Consider the following 20,588-nt stretch of genomic DNA (forward strand, 5'->3'; position numbering starts at 1 on the left):
TCATAAATTAAAAATACCGAAATACCGGTATTAAGATTTTGACCAGTACTGTAAGCCCTAATCGGATCTATCCAGTTATATTAAAGGAAACAGCAAAGGAAGTAAACAAACCCTTAGCCATAATTATGAGAGCTTCCTTGGACTCCAGTCAACGGGCAGGTCCCCATTGACTGGAGATGTGCAAATGTGTCCCCAATTTGCAAAGGGGGGAATCGAATAGTGACACGAGTAATTACAGGTCTGTAATTACTCGTGTCACCATTATAAAATGGAGTCACTGGTTAAAGAAGCATTAGAGGATTATCTAGACAAGACTGCTGTAATAGCTAAGACACAGCATGGATTTGTTAAAGGGAGGTCTTGTCTGAACAATCTGATTGGATACTATGATGTGGTCACATAAATGGATGCAAAAAATAATTTTGATATCATATACTTGGATTTCAGGAAAGCTTTTGAAACTGTTGCACCATGTGGAAGACTGCTGTACAAATTGGAGCAGTATGGCATTAAGGGCAAGTAGTTATAATGGATAAGGGGGTGGTTGAGTGGGAGACGACAGAGAATGGCAATCAATGGACATTACTCTTCGTCGACTAATATTATTTGTGGAATTCCCCCAAGGTTCAGTGCTGGGCCTATTGTTTTGTGTATCATCTTTTCTGACGAATCGAAATCCAACCTGCATGGCTCGGATGGGAAGCGATGTGACAAAAGACAAAAATTGGAGGCATATCACTGCAAAAATCAGAAGCATAACACCGACTGTAAAGTTCCCCATGGTCAGATGGTCCGGGGAGGCATAACAAACAAAGGGGTAGGGTGAATTAAGTTTATTAATGGAATGGTGAATGCAGAAACCTACACTGCTATCTTGGAGGAGTGCCTGAAACCTGTTATTAGGGATCACCAAAAATCCAAAACTGCATTTTTAAACAGGACTCAGCACCTTACCACACAGCAAAATTGGTAAGTGTTATGCTATTTACATTTAACGATGTTTGTCTTCTTGTCTCATAAGGCTTAAAACATACTTACACCAATGTTTTCCCTCGTTTTACTCCCTTAAAGTGCAGTCATATCTCAGAAATGCTGGAATTATAGTGTTGGACTGGCTCGGCAACAGTCCAGATTTGAACTCTACTAAAAATTACTGGTACATAATGTTGTTTAAAATTGCTCAGAAGAAACCAACAAGTAAGATTCACCTGCAGGAGAGCATTGTAAGGGCGTGGTACCACGAAATTGGGCAACCGAATCATTGCAAGGCTATAATTGCAGCTCGAGGAGGAAAAACAAAATATTGAGGACTTATTCTGCTGATTTACAGTACATAATCCTATTATGTTAAGTTGTCATTTCAGTTTGTACATGTAAATGCAATAAAACATGTTTGGTTGTCGTGATTGCCATTTGCACGATTTCTCATATTTCCATTAATTATGCATTTTACCCTTTGTGAAGATATTTATGGCAATTAGGTTTGTCAGGTGGAGTCTTTTTATTGGATTTCATTCACAAAGATATATATCCCATCTAACAAATGCATTTCAAACATTACTGAAACCCATAATGCAGCACAAAACACATTATTTGCAAAATTCACAAGTGATGCAGTTTTTTTGTCTGCCCATTGTATCACATTTGTTACTCAGAGTAATTCTTAAAAATATTGAAAGTATAATATTGCAAATTTACTTCAATATTTATTTATTTTTCTCTCCCATTTGATTACTTTCCAAAGTAATCAAATGGGAAAGAAAAAGATTTTAAAAATTAAAGAAAAAATTTCTTTAATTTTTTTCCAATGAAAAAATTTCCTGTATGTATAACCAAAACAGAACACTCTGGAAATACTTCAAAATGCTTGTGTTCAAAATCCTTGAAAATCAGAAACATTTCTCCATAAAAATAATTAAGTTAAAAATGTACTGTTCAGTTTAAACATTTGGAATACATAAATCACATTAGTTTTTCTGCTTCTTCTCAACTGATAATTTTACCTTCTTATTGTATCATTATTAAAAAAATAAAAATAAATAAATAATAAACCACAATATCCAATGTTCTGCCACATATAGCTTATATTGAACACTTTTTATGTGATATGACTATAAAGTTGCTAAGGCATCTTCATAGCCTAATGCTGAAACTTAAACCTCCATTTTCCCATAGATTCTTAACTCTTGTCATTTGCTGTCATCTTCATAAACTCTGTAAATGGGGAGATTCTGGTATTCTGCTATTCTTAAGTATTTTTTTTTTTTTTCTGTGTATGATATAATCCAGATCTTTTCTATCCTTTAGGACTGACTATATTCATTTTCAAAGATCATTCCATTGGGGGAGGGAGGGAGAGAGAGAGAGAGAGAGAGAGAGAGAGATCAAATTTTACTCATGAAGCTTTCTTACATAATCTATAAAAATAATGACCTACCATAAACACAACATCACCACCATCTTCTTGAACTACAGGGCGGATTCTTGTTTCTAGAAGTTCCTTGATCATCTGTACGGCATCATCATCATCTGGCTGGACAGCTATGTTGAATTTTAAACAATTTTTTTTTAATTAGCTATTTATATATTTCTCATATATAATCTGGAGACAAATCATATAAATTTATGACTAAACATCAGATTATGTGCAAATGCACATTGTGCCCATTTTAATCAATAATGCATATAAATGCACATGACACAAATATTACTAGAAACACTATGCAATTCATTAATTTGTTCAGCTCAGAAATGTAATTTCCATTGAAAGCATCATAATATTACAATAACATTAGTATGGGAAAACAGGTCAATGGTGTTTCCTTTAATAACATTGGGTGAAAGAACAGTCTGAATGTATAACATAAACAGTTTGTATTGCTATAAAAAAGTAAAAGAATGGGTAGTTGGAACAGGTGCAGGGAAGAGCAATGAGATTAATGGGAGGAACAAAAAGGTACTCTTACCAGGAAGGGCCTCAGTTCTGTAAACTGGAGAACCTGGACACTAGGCATCTGCAAGGAGATCTGACGGAGTGTTTAAGATTTTAAATGGATTGAATAAGTTCAATGCTGATGGAATTCTCCTTTTAATCAGGCTACACAGAAGGGAGCATAAATTTGAACACAGGAAGGATGGTTGCTGGGTAGTGTGGAAATTTGCTTTCAACCAGTGGGTGGCCGACTGTTGAAATAAACTCCCATCTGGTGTTTTAGAGGTGGATAGTTTGAATAAATTCAAGAAAGACCTCGAAAAACAGTTAGAAGGGATGAAGAAATATGGAGAGTGATTTTTTTTTTTTTTTTTTTTTTTCTTTTGATGATGATGTATAAGCTTGTGAGAGATAACCTATAAAATTAAAAATAAATCCTAGAATTTCCTCCAACCACACGTACTTAGAAAAGGTTAATGTAACCCGCAATGTAAAACTTACTGTGGGTGTCTGAAACAATTTTGTAACTAATTTACTATTTTAAGGATTATTACGTTTAAAGACCTGCTCACTTTCTAAAGTAAAGTAATCTTGAATGTAGTCAAACTTAGACAATTTATTACATTTTCAATCTTCTTCATGACTATGCATGCACATACCTGTTAACTTTCAAAACTTGAAAATCGAAGCTTTTAAGGGCTCTGACATTTTCCAGAATGTTCAAGACTGCAAGAATTACAAGAATATTTGCTGATGCTATCAAGGCTGTGTTACGTGGGTCAGAAAACTCCTGGCTTGGGGGGGGGGGATGCAGAGACTAATTGATTAACAGCTTGGATCAGCGTAAAATGCAAAAACTTTGGGAGGTGCATTATGGCCATAAAAGCCGCTGCGTCAACAACTAAAAAAAAAAAAAAAAAAAGCAGCTTGGAAAACAAGGTGCAGGAGATTTCAAAGAATGCTGAGAGTCATCGCAGAACAAGTAAATACATGGGCTGTGTTAGGGTAGCTAGGAATAAGAACAGGTGTCATGTATACTTGTGTGTACAGCAATGATAGGAGTTTGGTAAATAAATTTGATGAATTTGAGGTGTGGGTCAAAACATCAAATGCAGATATTGTTGGGATATCAGAAACGTGGTGTTACACATATATAACATGCAGAATTGAATTTTGGGGAGTACAATGTGTACAGAAAGGACAGACAGGATAGGTTCTGCAATTAGTCTAGAAATACATAAAATCTAAGTAAGTGCAGCCAGTTGACATGGATGGATAGTAAAGTGTTAAGTCAGTATGGTGTGACATAAACATTGGGAAAGTAAAACTGAGAGTAGGAATGTGTTATAGGCCTAATGACTCATCATCACCAGCCATTTTCAATCCACTGTAGGATGAAGGCCTCTCCAGCAACTTTCCAGTTCCTTCTGTTTTGTGCAATGGCCATCCATTTACTATCCACAATCTCATGAATTTCATCAATCCATTTCTGCCATTGTCTTCCAGGTTTTCTTCTAGCTCCTCTTGTTATTTTCTTAGTCCACCTGTCATCATGTCTTCGAGCTTTAGTTTTGATAAGAATGTCCTTTACTTGAGTTTTTTTGCCTAATCCATGTGTTTCTCTTCTTATCTAACACAGTCTCATTCCCGATATAATTCGTTCCATTCTTTGCTGTGTAGTTCTCAGCATCTCTTCCATTCTTTTGGTGAGTGCACAAGTTTCCCCTCCATAAGTCATGGTGGGGAGTATACATTGGTTCATTATTTTACGTTTCAGACAAACTGGGATATTGCTCCTCAGCATGTGACTATATTTCCTGAATGCTATCCATCCAAAATTTATTCTTCTCTTGACTTCCAGCCATTTATCATTATTACAGCTAATAACTTGTCCCAGATAAGTATATGACTCCGCCTTTTCAATTACTGCCCCTTCAATCATTATGTCCCTTTCTGTGGCATACTTGTTCATCATTACTTTTGTTTTAGCCATATTCATCTTTAGTCCAAAATCCTTACTAACTCTGCATAACTGATTAAAGATTTTCCTCTAATTCTTTGGGATCGTGACTTATGACCACAATGTCATCTGCAAATCGTAAATGGTTTAGGTACTCTCCATTCATATTGACTTCTTTCTGCAACAAGTTCAATCTTCTGAAAGCTTCCTCAAGGGCAGCTGTAAACAACTTCAGAGATATTGTCTCCTCAATTTTAAATTTCCTACTGTCTTTGTCTAGTCTAATAAAGGAGGTAGCGTTCTCATATATTTTCATCAAAATCAAAATATACGGGGTATCTATGCCTTGTCTTTCCAGTGCCCGAAACATTGCCTTATGCTGTATGGAGTCAAATGCCTTTTCATAATCCACAAATGCCATGCATAATGATTTTTATATTCATTTGCTTTCTCCATTAGCTGTGATATTACATGAAGGTGATCCATAGTTGAGAATCCTGCCCTAAAGCCAGCTTGCTCTTTCAGTTGATTCTCCTCAAGTATTCTTTCTATTCTGTTAGTAATGACCCTTGTGAACAACTTGTAGATGCGGGATAACAAGCTAATTGGTCCATAATTTCCAATTTATCTCCTTTCTTATGCAGCAAAACTATGATTGCATTATTCCACTCCTTAGGCATCACACCTTTTCTAATGCATTTTGTGAAGAGTCTTTCCAGTTTTTGTATCATGCCTCTTCCTCCCAATTTTAACAACTCTACAGTAACTTCATCTTCCCCCGGGTCTTTCTGATTCTTCATTTTCTTCAATGCATGTTCTACCTCATCAGGAAGGATATTAGGTATGTCATACGTGTTACTAATTTGCGATCCATCTTCCCCACTGCTGGCATCATTCTCTTCCTCCTTGTATAATTCTCTATAGTAGTCTTCTGCTATTTGAATTATGCCTTCTCTGCTATTTATAAGTACACCATCGGTATTCTTCAGTTTCAGTATCATTTGTCTTTCTGTATTACTCTCATGGCTGCTGATTTAAGTCCTTTGTTTTCCCTTAATGCTTGTTCTAATTTTTTTGTGCTAAATCTTCTTATCTTCTCTGGGTCTCTTTCTAATGGCTTTGCATAAGTCAGTATACTCAATTTTCTCCTTGTCAGTGTTTATCTTGCTCTTCATTTGTCTTCGGTTTATCATGACCAGTGTTTCTTGACTAATTTTGTCTTCTTTGGATTTCTTTTTACCTATAGGTTTCTTGGGCTAATGAGTCAGATGAGTATAATGAACAATTATACAGAGAAATAGCGGGCCAGTAAATCAGATTGTCTTATAATGGGGAGGATTGTAATTTATCAGATACTGACTGGAACTTGTGGGTTGGTCACTTGCACGCTAGCGACACTTTTGTGGATTTATTGGATGATTATTTTCTATAACAACATGTTCGGGAAGCAACTGCAGGGAGTAATACTCTTGATTTGATTATCAGTGATTCTTCATCATTACGAATCTTCAGATAAAGGTGCAGTGATCACAGTGTGCTGATGTGGGATTTACTGAAAGAGGTAACTACCATCAGGGGTGGTAGTAGTAGTAGTGGCATGTGATGCAAGAAAGCAAGTGTATGAGCTTATGCAGCATCATCCAAAAAAAAAAAAAAAAAAAAAAATCACACCATTCCCTCAAAATGCCTGTCCAGTTCCTCATTAAATTTATTCAACCTATCAACTTCCACAACGACAGATGGAAGTTTGTTCCAGCAATTAACCACCAGCTGGCTAAAGGCAAATTTCCACACATCTATTCTATCTGTCTTTTCTTAATTTGAATTTATGTCCCCTTAGGTTCGTAATCTGAGCAAGTGGAAGGATCCTATCAGAATTCAGCGTGCTCAACCCATTCAAGGCCTTATACACCTCAATCAGATCACCGTGCAGGTACCTAGTCTCCAGCCACTGCAATTTGCAGAACTTAGATCTCTCTTGGTAAGAGGATCCTTTCATTCCCCTCACCAATCTTGTTGCCCTTTCTCTGTACACGCTTAAGCAAATCTACATCCTTCCTAAAATGAGGCCTCCAGACCTGTATGCAGTACTCAAGGTGTGGCCTGACCATTGTCTTATACAGACGAACAATCACCTCCTTTTCCCTGCTAGCAAAATTCCCCAATATCATTGACAACACCCAATGACCTGTCTGCATTGCTCAGAAAACTTCATATCTGACTGTGCAATTACTCCTAGGTCTTTTTCATTTTCTACCACTTTAAGTGTAGTACCACACAGTTGGTACTACACTTAAGGGTAAAGGGAAGGGTTTTTGCTTTCGTAAAGGTGACTACGGTGGTCTGAGAAAGTTGTTAAATTGTATACAGTGGGACCAACTGTTGAAGTTACCAGCAACAAATTCTAAATGGGAAGCATTCAAACAATTAATCTTGGAAGCTACTAGGCTTTTCATACCAACTAAGAAATATTGCTCAAGGTTTAGGCCTAAATGGAAAATCAGATGATCTAATGTGACATGTGGCAGAGAAGAAAAATGCATAGGATACATATAAATTAACAGGGGACACAGGAGCCTATGGTAGATATAAGCTGGTCTGTAATCAAGTCACAAAGGACATTAGGCAGGCAAAGGAAGATTACGTGAAATCTTTGGCAAAGAATGCAAAGAAAAAGAACTCTTTGTTCTTTACTTACATAAACTCTAACAGGAAGGGGATGAATCAGATTTGTCCCCTTAACATAGATGCTTTGACTATTGATGATCATGCTCGGGTAGTTGATAAACTGAATGAGTATTTTGCATCTCATTCTCCTCATTCACACATAAGGAGTTATTCAATGAGGGGAATGCCAGAGTTTATCAATCTCTAACAGGGAGCTAAGTGATTTTGAAATAACTGAGAGCAAAGTGGATGAGAAATTGTTGAAGTTAAACATAAGGAAGGCACCTGGAGTGAATGGGATCTATCCAGTTATATTAAAGGAAGCAGCAAAGGAAGTAAGCAAACCTTTAGCCATAATTATGAGAGATTCCTTGGACTCAGGGCAGGTCCAGATGGACTGGAGATGTGCAAATGTGTCTCCAATTCACAAAGGGGAGATCGAAGGGAGACACGAGAATTACATACGTATTAGTTTTACTTCTGTTCCAGGGAAAATAATGGAGTCACTAGTTAAAGAAGCATTGCAGAATCATCTAGACAAGATTTCAGTTATAGTTCAGACAAGCATGGGTTTATTAAGGGGAGGTCTTGTCTCACCAATTTGATTGGATACCATGATGTGGTCACAAAGAAACTGGATGCCTAGATTAATTTTGATATCATATACTTGGACCTCAGAAAGGCTGTTTGTTTCTTTGTTTGTTTAGGGATTTATTAGGTGCATCGGCATCTGTGGCCATTAAGCCAATGGGAAGGTTGTTGATACTGTTGCACATGGAAGACAAATTGGGGCAGTGTGGCATTGGGGGCAAATTGCTGCTATGGATAAAGGGATGGTTGAGATAGAATAAGACAGAGAGTGGTAATCAATGGACATTGATCTTCGTGGACTAATGTTATTAGTGGAGTTCCCCAAGGTTCAGTGTTGGGTCCATTGTTGTTTTCTGTATTTATTAATGATATTGATGAAGGTATATCAGGCTTAATGTCCAAGTTTGCAGATGATGCGATTGGCAGGGTTGTTAATGACACTAATCACAGTATGCTACTGCAACAGGATCTAAAAAAGTTGAGTAGATGGGCTGAGAGGTGGCAACTGAAGTTTAAAATTGACAAATGTAAAGTACTGTATATGGGTAGCAGTAACCCCAAGAGTAAAGTACCAACTGTGTGGTAAGAATGAAAAGGATCTGGGGTAATTGTGCAGTCAGATATGAAGTTTTCTGAGCAGTCTATACATTCTGCAAGAGTAGCTCATGGTGTCTTGTCAATGATATACAGGAATTTTTCTAGCAGGGATAAGGAGGTGATTGTTCCTTTGTATAAGGGAATGGTCAGGCCACACCTTGAGTACTGTATACAGGTCTGGAGGCCTCATTTTAGGAAGGATGTAGAGTTGCTGGAATGAGTACAGAGATGGGCAACAAGATTAGTGAAGGGAACAGAGGGTTTCTCTTATGAAGAAAGGCTTAAGTTTTGCAAATTAGTGTCTGGAGACTAGGCACCTGCAAGGTGATCTGACTGAAGTTTATAAAGACTTGAATAGTTTGAGCAAGCTCAATGCTGATAGGATTCTTCCTCTTGCCCAGATTAAAACAATATTTTAATGTGTAGTGTGGAATAAAGGATTCCATCCCTACAAAGATAATTTCACTGACACGATCTGAGCAAATGTTGACATCACAAGTTTTGAAACAGTAATCCAACCATGGAAAACAAATCTTGTAATGCCAAACAGCATGAGGTTGGAAATGCCAAACATCCTTGTAATGCCAAACAGCATGAGATTTGGAAATGGCCATGAGAAAAAAGCTCCATTGGAGAAGACAGCATTACCAAGTTGTGATTTGAGGTGCCTAGAGGACCGCTAACCTTAATCATGTGCTTAGAAGGGTTGTTTGTGAGAAAAAAATAAAGCATGTTGGCAATGGTTAGGACTGTCTGGTATCATCATTAGTGACTGCAAAAGCCTCAATATCTTGATCAGCTGGGTCTATGTGACTAGAAAACAGAAGCTAGCTTGAATTGCGAACATTAAAATCACTAAGCAAAATTACCTCACTGTTAGGAAAGTTGGACTGGGGAAAGTCAAGTTTCAAAGAGAAGAAGCCAAAGAGTTCTAAGCGATTAGTGTAATTGGAAGAACGATAGAGGCAACAGATGATTTGACAGAATGTGGTGGAGAGATTTTAAGCCAGATAAGATTGAAAAGAGGATATGATGTGCTCCTGGAAGTTTAACTTCTTATCAAATTAGCCCTAGGAGACGAATACTTTTCACGATTCGAAGAGCGTGATTGGCTTAATGTAACTCGAGTTCAGGATGCATTTTGTGTTGGTGCAGAAATGCATGGCTGCAGATTTGTGGCTTGACAATTTGATCTAATTTGTTCCATCCATAATTCAATGTTATTTATGGATATTTGTAGATGATTCTCCATGTAGCTTATACTCTTTAGATGTATACGGCACTGTGGAAGAAGATTTTTTCTGGAGACCACTGATTGGATGAATACAGTTAATGTTATTCTTGACAGACTATTCCCAGTGGATGATATAATTACTGATTCTGTTGTACATTCAAATATTCGAGTTGCAATTTCGCTTTATACCACCAATATTCAGACAGAAGAATTTACCATTGATGAGTTAACCGCTGTTGCTAAAAAGATTAATATTAAGAAATGTCCAGGGATAGACCTGGTTGAAAATACATTTATTTTGCGATTTTTCAAATTGTGTCCACAAGTACTGCTTTTACTTTTTAACAAATGTCTCCAAGAAGGTCTCTTTCCTGATATGTGGAAAATTGCGCTTTTAAAACTGATTAAAAAACCAGATAAACCAGCATTAAATCCCAGATCTTATAGGCCTATTGCACTTTTGCCAAATCTTGGGAAGTTTCTAGAACGTCTAATGACTCTGCGTGTTAACTGATCTTCTTCAGGCAAAAAATATGGTGTCCTCTAATCAATACGGGTTCTGTGTAGGGAAGTCCTGTGAAGATGCACTTGTTGAATTTGCTGGCAGCATTGAGAGTTCAACATCAAAGTACACGTTAGCTACCTTTGTTGATTTCGAGGGCGCTTTTGACTCTCTATGGTGGCAGAGTGCTCTCGAACGGTTACGATCAGCTGGATGCTCTCAGCAACTATACCACCTATTCACAAGCTATTTCAGTAATCGTCACATTTTAGTGAAATCTAAATTGTAATGTAAATTTTAGTGAAATCTAAATTTCAGTAATCGTCACATTTTAGTGAAATCTAGAGAAGTTTCACGAGGGTGTCCCCAGGGGTCTATCCTAGGGCCTCTTATATGGAATATGGTATTGCAGGATTGGATTTCCCGTAGTTTCAGTGGTACCAAAATCATCGCTTACGCCGACGATCTTACTATCTTAATTCATGGTTCATCTAGATCTGCTATCAAAAGTAATGCCAATGATGTCTTACAAAATTTATTCCAATGGACAGTGGATAATAAATTGACAATAAGTTCGTCCAAGACTAAAATGATGATCTTTGGATCACATTTAAACCCTCAATGACCCCCTTTAGTGAAGATTAATAATAACAGGATTCCACTTGTCTCTGAAACTAAATTACTTGGGATTACAATCGACTCAAAGCTTAATTTTGTCTCTCATTTAAATAATGTAACAACAAAGATCAGAAGATTCACTGGTGCTATTGTAAAAATTTCTCGTTCAGACTGGGGACTTTCTAGACGTACCATGAGAATCTATTATAACGCTGTATTCCTTCCTATGGCTACTTATGCTGCAGGTGTATGGTTTCACAGGCTTAGAACTGTTAAATTTCGATTGAAGTTGGCTACTATGCAACACACAATATTATTATGCATGTTAAGAGCTTGTCGAACTGTTTCAACTTCTGCACTGCAGGTTCTTGCAGGTGTATTGCCATTGGACCTTCACATAGCTTACAGAGGTCTTTGTTATAGGTTAAAAAACCAACTATCAACTGAATTTATGGGTTTGGTTCTGAATATTAATTCAGATATTAAGCAAGAACGTAATCGTTTGTGGAATGAAATGATAAATCTGTGGCAGACCCGCTGGGATACGTCATCTGTCGGATCTGTTACTAGGACTTTTTTCCCTGAGGTGACCTTTTGTGTAAAGCAGAAACCTGCTTGGTTCTCTTTAGACTTACATACATCCTTCCTCTTAATGGGACATGGATCTCTTAACGAAAAACTATGTCGTTTTGGTCTTTCTAGAACGGAAGCTTGTCAATGCGGGGAAAATGAAAATTGGAGCCACATTTTATTTGAATGTCCGCTGTATAATGACTTGAGAGATGTTCTTCGTTCATCAGTTTCTACACTCTCTCATGGGCATGAAACTTTACTGGTGGGAGACAAGAATTCTTATGTTGCTCTTCAGCAGTTTGCATCTGATGTTTTCACAAGAAGAAGAATTAGTTATACGGCTACGAATAATTCTACTCCTTTGTCTGGTGGAGCTGCTCAATAGGGAGCAACATTGCCTAAATTTTTTATTTATTTATTTATTTATTTTTATTATTTTTTATTATTATTATTTTATATTATTTTATTTATTATTATTATTATTTATTTTTTTTATATATATATATAAAAAAATAAATAAATACATAAATAAATATATATTATAAATATAATATAAATAAATACATAAATAAATATATATATATATTTATTTATTTTTTTTTTTTTAACACCACCAGGAAATTCTTTTTTTTTTTTTTTTTCTCTCTCCTCTGGAGTGGGCCCCCAGAGGAATCTGGCCCATCTTTTGCCAACATCAGGTGGGTCAGAGTCTCGAATTGAGACAGTGCGAGCTCCATTGAGACTGGCCCACCTTCCCGTGGTGTGGACGAGTACCCAGAATCATCTGTCCAGGTGACTGATGATTCTGGGTAGCCAAGCGGTCAGACACAACAACAGAATACACACAAACATACACTACTTATTTCTGGCCCTTCTACAGTGGTACTGTTCTTCACAGAGATACGAGGCGGAGATGAACCGACGTTCTAGGTGCCGCCCATTACAAAAACACATGTCCACATGTAGCTCATATTCTGGGAATGGCAGGATATGGTAAGATGATCTGTGTAGAGATTCAAGTCAATTTGGAATGCTGTTTGTGATATTGTTTATTCATATTGTAAACAGAGTGGTGCAGAGAACAGAGTCTTGTGGAACTCCTTCTCCTTGTATACATGTTTGTGATAAAACCTGCTGGTACATAACTTGGAAGCACCTGTGTCAAAGGAAGCTTTGAATAAAATATGGTAAAGGCCTCTCACAGGAACAGAATAGAGATCCCTTAGAATGCCGTAGTGTCATGTGGCATCAAAGGCTTTCTCTATATCGAGGCATATCATTACGATCTTCACTAGACCTCATGCCTCTTTTGTTATGAAGTCTAGTGACAGTCTATTCTTCCAAAAGCCAAACTGATTATGTTTCGGGATTCAAAGTATCAGGTGAGTTGATGCTGATCCATTTTTTCCAAAGTCTTACTCAAGCAGCTGGTTAGAGAAATTGACCTATAGTTGAGGAATCAAATGATCTTTTCAAGGCTTAGGTATAGCTATTACATTAGAATGTTGCCAGGAAGTGGGGAATATATGTGCTGAGAATATCCGATTGTAAAAGCTTAGCAATAAAGATAATGATTTCTGAGTGAGATGTTGAAGCATTATATAGTAAATTCCGTCAGGGCCAGGAGTGCTGTTCTTTGAGGTATGTATAGATTCTTTCAGTTCAGATATTGTGAGTGGTTGGTTATAGGGTAAAAGACATGTAGCTTTGAAGTTTAATTTGCTTTTTTCAGCTTTGGCTTTAATTTTTTGAAAAAATTTTGATATGCAGTTGAGTTGGACAATTCTCAGAACCCAGTCCCTAAGGCATTTGCAATCTCCTTCCGATTCCAATTAATAAAGGAGAAGGTACATATGATATTTACCGCTTAGCTTCTTTATTTTTTTCCAGATTATTCAGGTATCAGCATCTTTGTTGACTGAAGAAGCAAATTTTATCAATGAGTCTCTTTTTTGGTCTTTTTCCAGATGTAACGAGCTTTGGCACTCGGTCTCTTGAAGTTAATAAGGTTGGCAGTAGTTTAATACATTTGCGAAAGGCATTTCATGCTGTGTTTTTTTCTCTTTTCACTTTGGCATACCAAACCATTGGCATACCAGTGATTGGTATGCCAATGGTTTCTTATTTGAGACTGTGGGATGATAGCTGTTGCAGCCGTTAGTATCTGCTTTGTGATATGATTGGTGATGGCGTCAACAACGGAAGACTCAATGATGTCTCATCAAAAGATACATGATTGTTAAATTTTGTCCAGTCCGATTTGGAAAATTTCCATTTAGTTTTTGTTTCCGTTTGTTTGGAATGGGAGGTTTGAATTTTACATATTAGCAGATAGTGATCACCATTCAGAGGACTGTCATGCACTGCCTACTCTATAGTTGGGAAGAGGATTGGAGAGCAGATTGAGAGATCTATTGCAGAGGTTGATCCAGTAGGAAAATGGATGTAATTGGGTAAGCCAGTATTCAATAGTGACAAATTCTCTGTCAAGTAACATTTCAATAAGCTCTCTACGTCCGTCTGAGACCAGAGAACCCCATATTGGATGATAGCCGTTAAAATCACCTAACAGACAGAAAGGAGTAGTAATTTAAAAATAAGATTTTTCAGTTCCTGAATTGTACAAGGATGGTTCGAAGGAAGATATGCTGAGACCAGTGTGAGAGTGGTACCAATTACAACAGGTTCCAATGGTATTCGCAAAGGAATGCATCTGGAGTGAACCAGTGGGTCCATGACCCACTGGTTCACTCCAGTGGTTAGACAGATCAATCCTGTCTAAAGATAATATAATTTTTTACTGAAAGAGAGATTTTTGGCATTAAATTTGTTTCTTGTAAGCACATGGAAGCAGGATTGTAATTGTGGATTAATTCAGAGATATCATCAATATTGCTGTAAAAACCTCTGAAATTCCATTGTATGATTTTTTTTTTTTTTTTTTTTTATGGAAATCCCAAACACGAGAGGTATTAGAATGTATAGTACTTGGTACAATGCATGGGTTAGAGGCTGAGAAGACGAAAGAAGATATCTATTGACATTAGACTTGAACTTCTGTAGACTGTAATTTTCAGTCTGGCTGAAAAAAATATTTTTTTTGCATCATATGGTTGCAAAAAATAATATTTTTTGCAACCAGATGATGCAGTGCACAATGCAGTGTATTACAAAATGCAAGAACTTCATTTCGGGACATACTTCCTTTAGGTGGGCTCTAAAACATTTATGTCTTCCAACTATGGAGGTAGAACCATCAAAATTTTCCAATGGTACTTGTTTTCATAAAACCATGTTTTTACAGCAGAAAAAAGGATGCTCCACCAGTACAGTCAGTGTCCATAGATTTTACAAACATCTTTTCTTGCAATTTTTTTTTTTTTTTTTTTTTATGAAAACCCCAAATACAAGAGGTATTAGAACCTATAGTACTTAGTACTGTGCTTGGGTTGGAGGTTGAGAAGATGGAAGAAGATATTTGTTGACATTTGAACTTCTGTAGACTGTAATTTTCGGGAAATACGTATGAAGGAAGGCTGTTGCAGAAAACGGCAGTTGAATGAATAAAGAGGAAGTATCTGTAGAAAAGACATGCAGCAGAAACAGTATGTCTATGAGACAGAGAGAGAGCGTCTGTTAGAGACCAGTCATTAATTAACCTAACTGCCCTCTTCTGAATGAAATCTAGAAGTCTGAGAGAGGTTTTGAGGGCATGGCCCCAGATGTAGGAACAATATTCCATGGTAGGATGAATTTGCAAATTGTACAGAGTGAACAGCTGTTTGGAAGAAAAGTAACGCCAGGAGCGAAAGAGAAAAAAAGTTTTTTAGATGCAGAGGAAGCAATATTTGTAACTCAGTCTTGTCTTATGTCTTGCAAAAAGGATTCTTCTGCTTCTATGCTTATCTTTGGTGACACACCGATTTCTAGGCAAGTTGATATATCTCTTTTGGGGATTACCCTGACTTCTAATCTCTCTTGGCACAAGCACATTACAAATATTGCTTCCTCTGCATCTAAAAAGCTTGGTTTTCTCTTTCGCTCTTGTTGTTACTTTTCTTTGAAACAGCTGTTCACTCTGTACAAATCACAAATCCGTCCTACAATGGAATATTGTTCCCACTCTGGGGGGTGCCCCCAAAACCTCTCCCAGGCTTCTAGATTCCATTCAGAAGAGGGCAGTTAGGTTAATTAATGACTCATCTTTAACAGTCTCTCCACTCACTGTCTCATGTACTGTTTTGCTGCATGCCTTTTCTACAGATACTTCCATGGGCAGCGTTCTTCTGAATTGGCTTCTACAATTCCCACTCTCTCTTTCAAAACAGTCTGAGCATGTGCCGCCAACATCCATTTACTGTCCAACTTCAAACTCACAGAACCCACTTATCATCTTCCTCGTTTATTCATTCAACTGCAGTTTTCTGGAACAACCTTCCTTCATATGTCTATCTTGAAAATTACAGTCTAAACAAGTTCAAGTCCAATGTCAACAAATATCTTCTCTCATCTTCTTAACCTCCAACCTAAGCACGGTACTAAGTACAATAGGTTCTAATACCTCTCGTGTTTGGGGTTTTTGTAAAAAAAAAAACTAGAAGGCAGTCGAGGAGTTCTGAGGAAACCCATGGAGCAGTGAAGTTAGAACAGCTGTGCCCCCTGGATAGATCTAGAAAGAAAGAATATGAAGAACGTACAAGGGATGACAGAATGGGAGATTCAAGAGAAAGAAGTATAACGGTCAATCAGGAAGTTCCACAACTGGTGAACCCCATGAACAGATAACATCCACAACTACTAGAACAAGAAATTCAGCTACACACACAGGCACATAGCAGAGCAGTTCACCCATATAATAAGGCACCCTGACACAATCACCTACCTGAAGACTAAGGACAAAGACACCACAAATCTGCAAAAGTACATACCAATAACTGTCTCCCAATAATGTACAAGGTAACTGATCCATCTGCAAAACTAAGAAGATATCAAACCATTTGGAGAGCCAGAACATCATGGCCTCGTTTCTCTGTTTATACTCCGACACGACCATATGGCCAGAGGAGTTCACAAGATGGAGAGAATACAAAAATCAGCACCATATTTAGCAGTCAAAGACTCATGGCCAAGTAGCATAAGGGATGTAAGCAGATGAGCAGAGGATGCAAAGGGCAATTAACCATTGATGCTGCAGTTGTGGGGCAAGTCTACACTACAAGAAGCAACCTGTACATGGCCTACATTGACTACCGCAAAGCCTTCAACTAGATGCCCCATAGCTGGCTGAAGATTTACAAAGTCAACCTGTATTGAAAGCTTCCTAGAAGCAATCATGGCAAAATGGAGCACTACCATCGTGATTGAGATCATCACAACCAGACCGATAGTCATCAGAAGAGGAATCTTCCAAGGAGATGCCCTGAGCCTACTATAGTTCTGTCTAGCACTCAACCCACTGTCCACCATGCTCAATAACAGCAAGTACGGATATACCCTAAAAAAAGGGAGGAAGAACCTGTACACTTGATATACATGGATGACATCAAACTTCATGCCACATGAGAATCAACTCCAACAACTACTCTGGATCACTGAAGAGTTCAGCACTGACATCATGATGCAATCTGGCCTAGAAAAATGCAAGACCTATGGATTACATCAAGGTCATACAGTCAAACAAAACTACCAGCTGAAGACTAGCGAAGAGATTGAAACCATGACAGAAGGAGAGACATATAAATATCTGGGGATGATGCAGGCCACCAGTAAGAAAACAAAGGGATCAAGGCCCACCTGCCCAAAAAATATCATCAGAGACCAAGAAGCCTTCTAACATCAATGGCAAATGGCAGGAACATGATCACAGCCATAAACACTTACATGAAACTCCACAAAATCGCGATCCTGAACACCTGCAGTTTAGTACAAGAGTTTCTCAACCAACAGTAACAATAGTAATCCCATGCACTTGGTACCAGTACCCATCACAGGGCAGAAAAAAATCCCATAAAGGAGAAAGGTTTTTTTTTTTTCATACTAATAATAATATCCTAGCAACTAGAACCCAGGAACAAGAGGCCTCCCAGAGAACACTAACATGGAACTCCAGAAAGCCACGATCCTGAACACCTGTAGGATAGTAAAAGAGTTCCTCGACTAACAGTAACAATAATAGTAACCAGACACAACGAATCAACCCATACACTTGGTACTAGTACTCATCGTGGGGCAGAAAAAAATCTCATAAAAGGAGAGAAAGTTTATAAAAATAATAAACCATATAAAATTAAAATAAACACAGCATAATATGTAAATTTATTCTTAGGATATAAAACTAAGTTTATTAAATTTAATTATTAACAGGAATCAAAATTTGTTCTGTGTTATCTCAAGACTATAATCTGAAGGCCTCTCTAACAAATTATAAACCATGCTTAATTTTGATAGTTGTAGGTTTTATTTTAAAAAAAAATTAAACTTACTAGTACTGCTAAAAGTCAAAAAAGAAATGATCAGTAACATTTAATTACTGTTCCTGACAAATAATATAAAACATTGAAATTAATACTAGTTAAGGTCTACATTACTATTAAGACAAACAATTTTACCAGTATCTGAAGGATGAGCGTCATCATCATCGATAGCCACCGGAAGACCAGAAGCAAAAAAATCCATAATAGTTGCAAAAATGTTAGGTTTTAGAACTTTCCATTCTAACTCTTCATCTACCTAAAGGAATTAATGTTTTGCTTAAATTAGTATTAATAATAACTGTATTAATAATATACTATTAGACATAAAAATGTGAAATTAAAAAATACAATTTTTTTTAATGATTACCCCAAACATGGCTGATATATTGAAAAATACTTATTGATGTTCGACTTCCATTTCTGGAGAATATAACCTGCGAGAAATACATAAGAAAGCACAAAATCAGAAATGAATAAATGATGAGAAGGAAAAGTCAGTTCAATAAATCTGAAGTTGAACTGTGAATGGATGCCGACTAGCTAATGCAAACAAATAAACATTTTTGGGAAGAAAAAAAAAAAAAAGGTGAATTACAAGCATTAAATTCAGAAGATTCATGGAAATTTTAGTATAAGTGATGCAATGATTGAAAGAAAGCCACATAGCCTGGCTTTTGAAGAAAGCCAGGCTACGTGTTTTCTCCTCTAGTAGGAACCAATCCAAGTGTTCTTTGAATTTCTCCAAACTAAGGTGCACAATCAACTACCCACTTATTCTAATGAGGCAACTTATTCTAATGATTAACAACCCACCAGCTAAAGGAAAATTTTCTACAATTGGATCAATAGCTCTCCCTCCTCAGTTTTAATTTATGACCACTGGTTCTAGCAATCATTTAATACCATAAAAATTTCACTGTCACAGATTTTGCTATCCCCTCTCAGAGCATTATAAACTTCAAGCAGATTTTTCCTATTGTAAAAGTTACCAAGATCAGTAGCCCAAATATCTTGAAGTCTAAATAATGTGTTTGCAGATTTATTTTTTCATATAAAGTTCCTCTGAGTAAAAGTAACAAAGGTCCAGAAAGAAAGGACACCTTTCTTTTTTTCTTGTTATCTCTACTAATAACAACTAACACACTAATATAGCCACGTGGTCAATACTTGGCACCCACTCTTGCCTCCACAAATGGTGGGGTTGGAACCTGGGAGGAAAAGCAACTGCACCCAGCAAAAAAGAGCAACAATGACTTACAAATTTGTTAAATACCAAAGTCAAAGATGCAGCCCCAGCTAGTAATAAAATTGAAGAAACATACATAACACCCAAAAAAAGGCACAAAAAAACAGACAACGATATACTTTGAGCTAGTGTTTTTGGATTATATTTACTCAACTACTGAGCAACAAATTCAAAAAACAGTCATCCTTCTTTATTTAAAAAGGTCTTGAAAGATTTTGTAAGGCCTCCAAAAAATGTCAAATGCTTAAGATATGATCTCCTTATAAAGACTGCAGGAGCACAACTGAATGGTTTCTTCAAATCATATCTTTTTTTCCTTAATGAAAATCCCAAACATAAAAGGTATTAGAACCTACAGTACTTAGTATTGTGCATAGGTTGAAGACTGACAAATGAAGAAAGCCACTTATTGACATTAAACTTGATTTCTATAGATTGAAATTTTCAGAAAATAAATGTGAAGGAAGGTTGTTCCAGAAAACAGAAGTCGAAGGGGTAGATGTGGAAGAAGAAAAGCTGGTTCTGTGAGTTTGAAGTTGAACAGTAAATAGATGTTGACTGGTTGTGGCACATGTTCAGACTGGTTTGGAAGAGAGAGGAGGGAATTACAGAAGCCAGTTAAGAAGAACTGTGCCCATGGAAATATCTACAGAAAAAGGCATGCAGCAGAAACAGAATATCTATGAGACAAAAGGAGCTCCCCCCCCAGATGTGGAAACAATATTCCATGGTAAGGTGGATTTGAGATTTTTTCAGAGCGAGTAGTTATTTGGAAGAAAAGTAATGCCAAGAAACAGCAAAAGAGAAAACCCAGAGGAAGCAATATTTGTGATGTGCTTATGCCAAGAGAGATTAGAAGTCAGAGTAATCCACAACAGAGATATGTGATCATGTCTAGCAATTTGAGTGTTGTCAAGATAAGCAAAGGAGCAGAAGAATCCTCTTTGTGAAATATAAGAAAGGACTGAGTTTTAGAAGGATTTAAATTAACTAAGTTATGTTTCCCCATTGAAGAATTACTTGCGGCTCAGCATTTAACAAACTGGTAGTGGATATTCAAGAAGTTGAGGATGTTTGTGCAGAGAAAGGTTTCTCAACCTGGAAAGTGGAATGAATTGTACTATCAAATAGCAAAACTATAGATATGGATTTCCTGTAAATGGAAGATCATTAATATACAAGAGGAAAAGAGTGG

The 20,588-nt window shown here is 37.0% G+C and overlaps 1 protein-coding gene across 1 annotated transcript in view; it reads right to left on the reverse strand.

Moving 5' to 3' along the window:
- LOC150088198 (NFU1 iron-sulfur cluster scaffold homolog, mitochondrial-like) overlaps nucleotides 1-20,588 on the reverse strand; it is a 146,495-nt gene that overhangs the window by 52,771 nt on the left and 73,136 nt on the right. The window contains exons 4-5 of the mRNA XM_090369379.1: nucleotides 18,283-18,403; nucleotides 2,438-2,541 (exon numbers count right to left, since the gene is read on the reverse strand). Coding sequence (XP_090225505.1) covers nucleotides 2,438-2,541; nucleotides 18,283-18,403 — 225 coding nt within the window. The remainder of the gene's footprint in view (nucleotides 1-2,437; nucleotides 2,542-18,282; nucleotides 18,404-20,588) is intronic.

This window comes from Mastigoproctus giganteus, chromosome 3 (genome assembly GCF_048544385.1).
Source record: "Mastigoproctus giganteus isolate SK-2022 chromosome 3, ASM4854438v1, whole genome shotgun sequence".
NCBI classification, from domain to species: Eukaryota; Metazoa; Arthropoda; class Arachnida; order Uropygi; family Thelyphonidae; genus Mastigoproctus; species Mastigoproctus giganteus.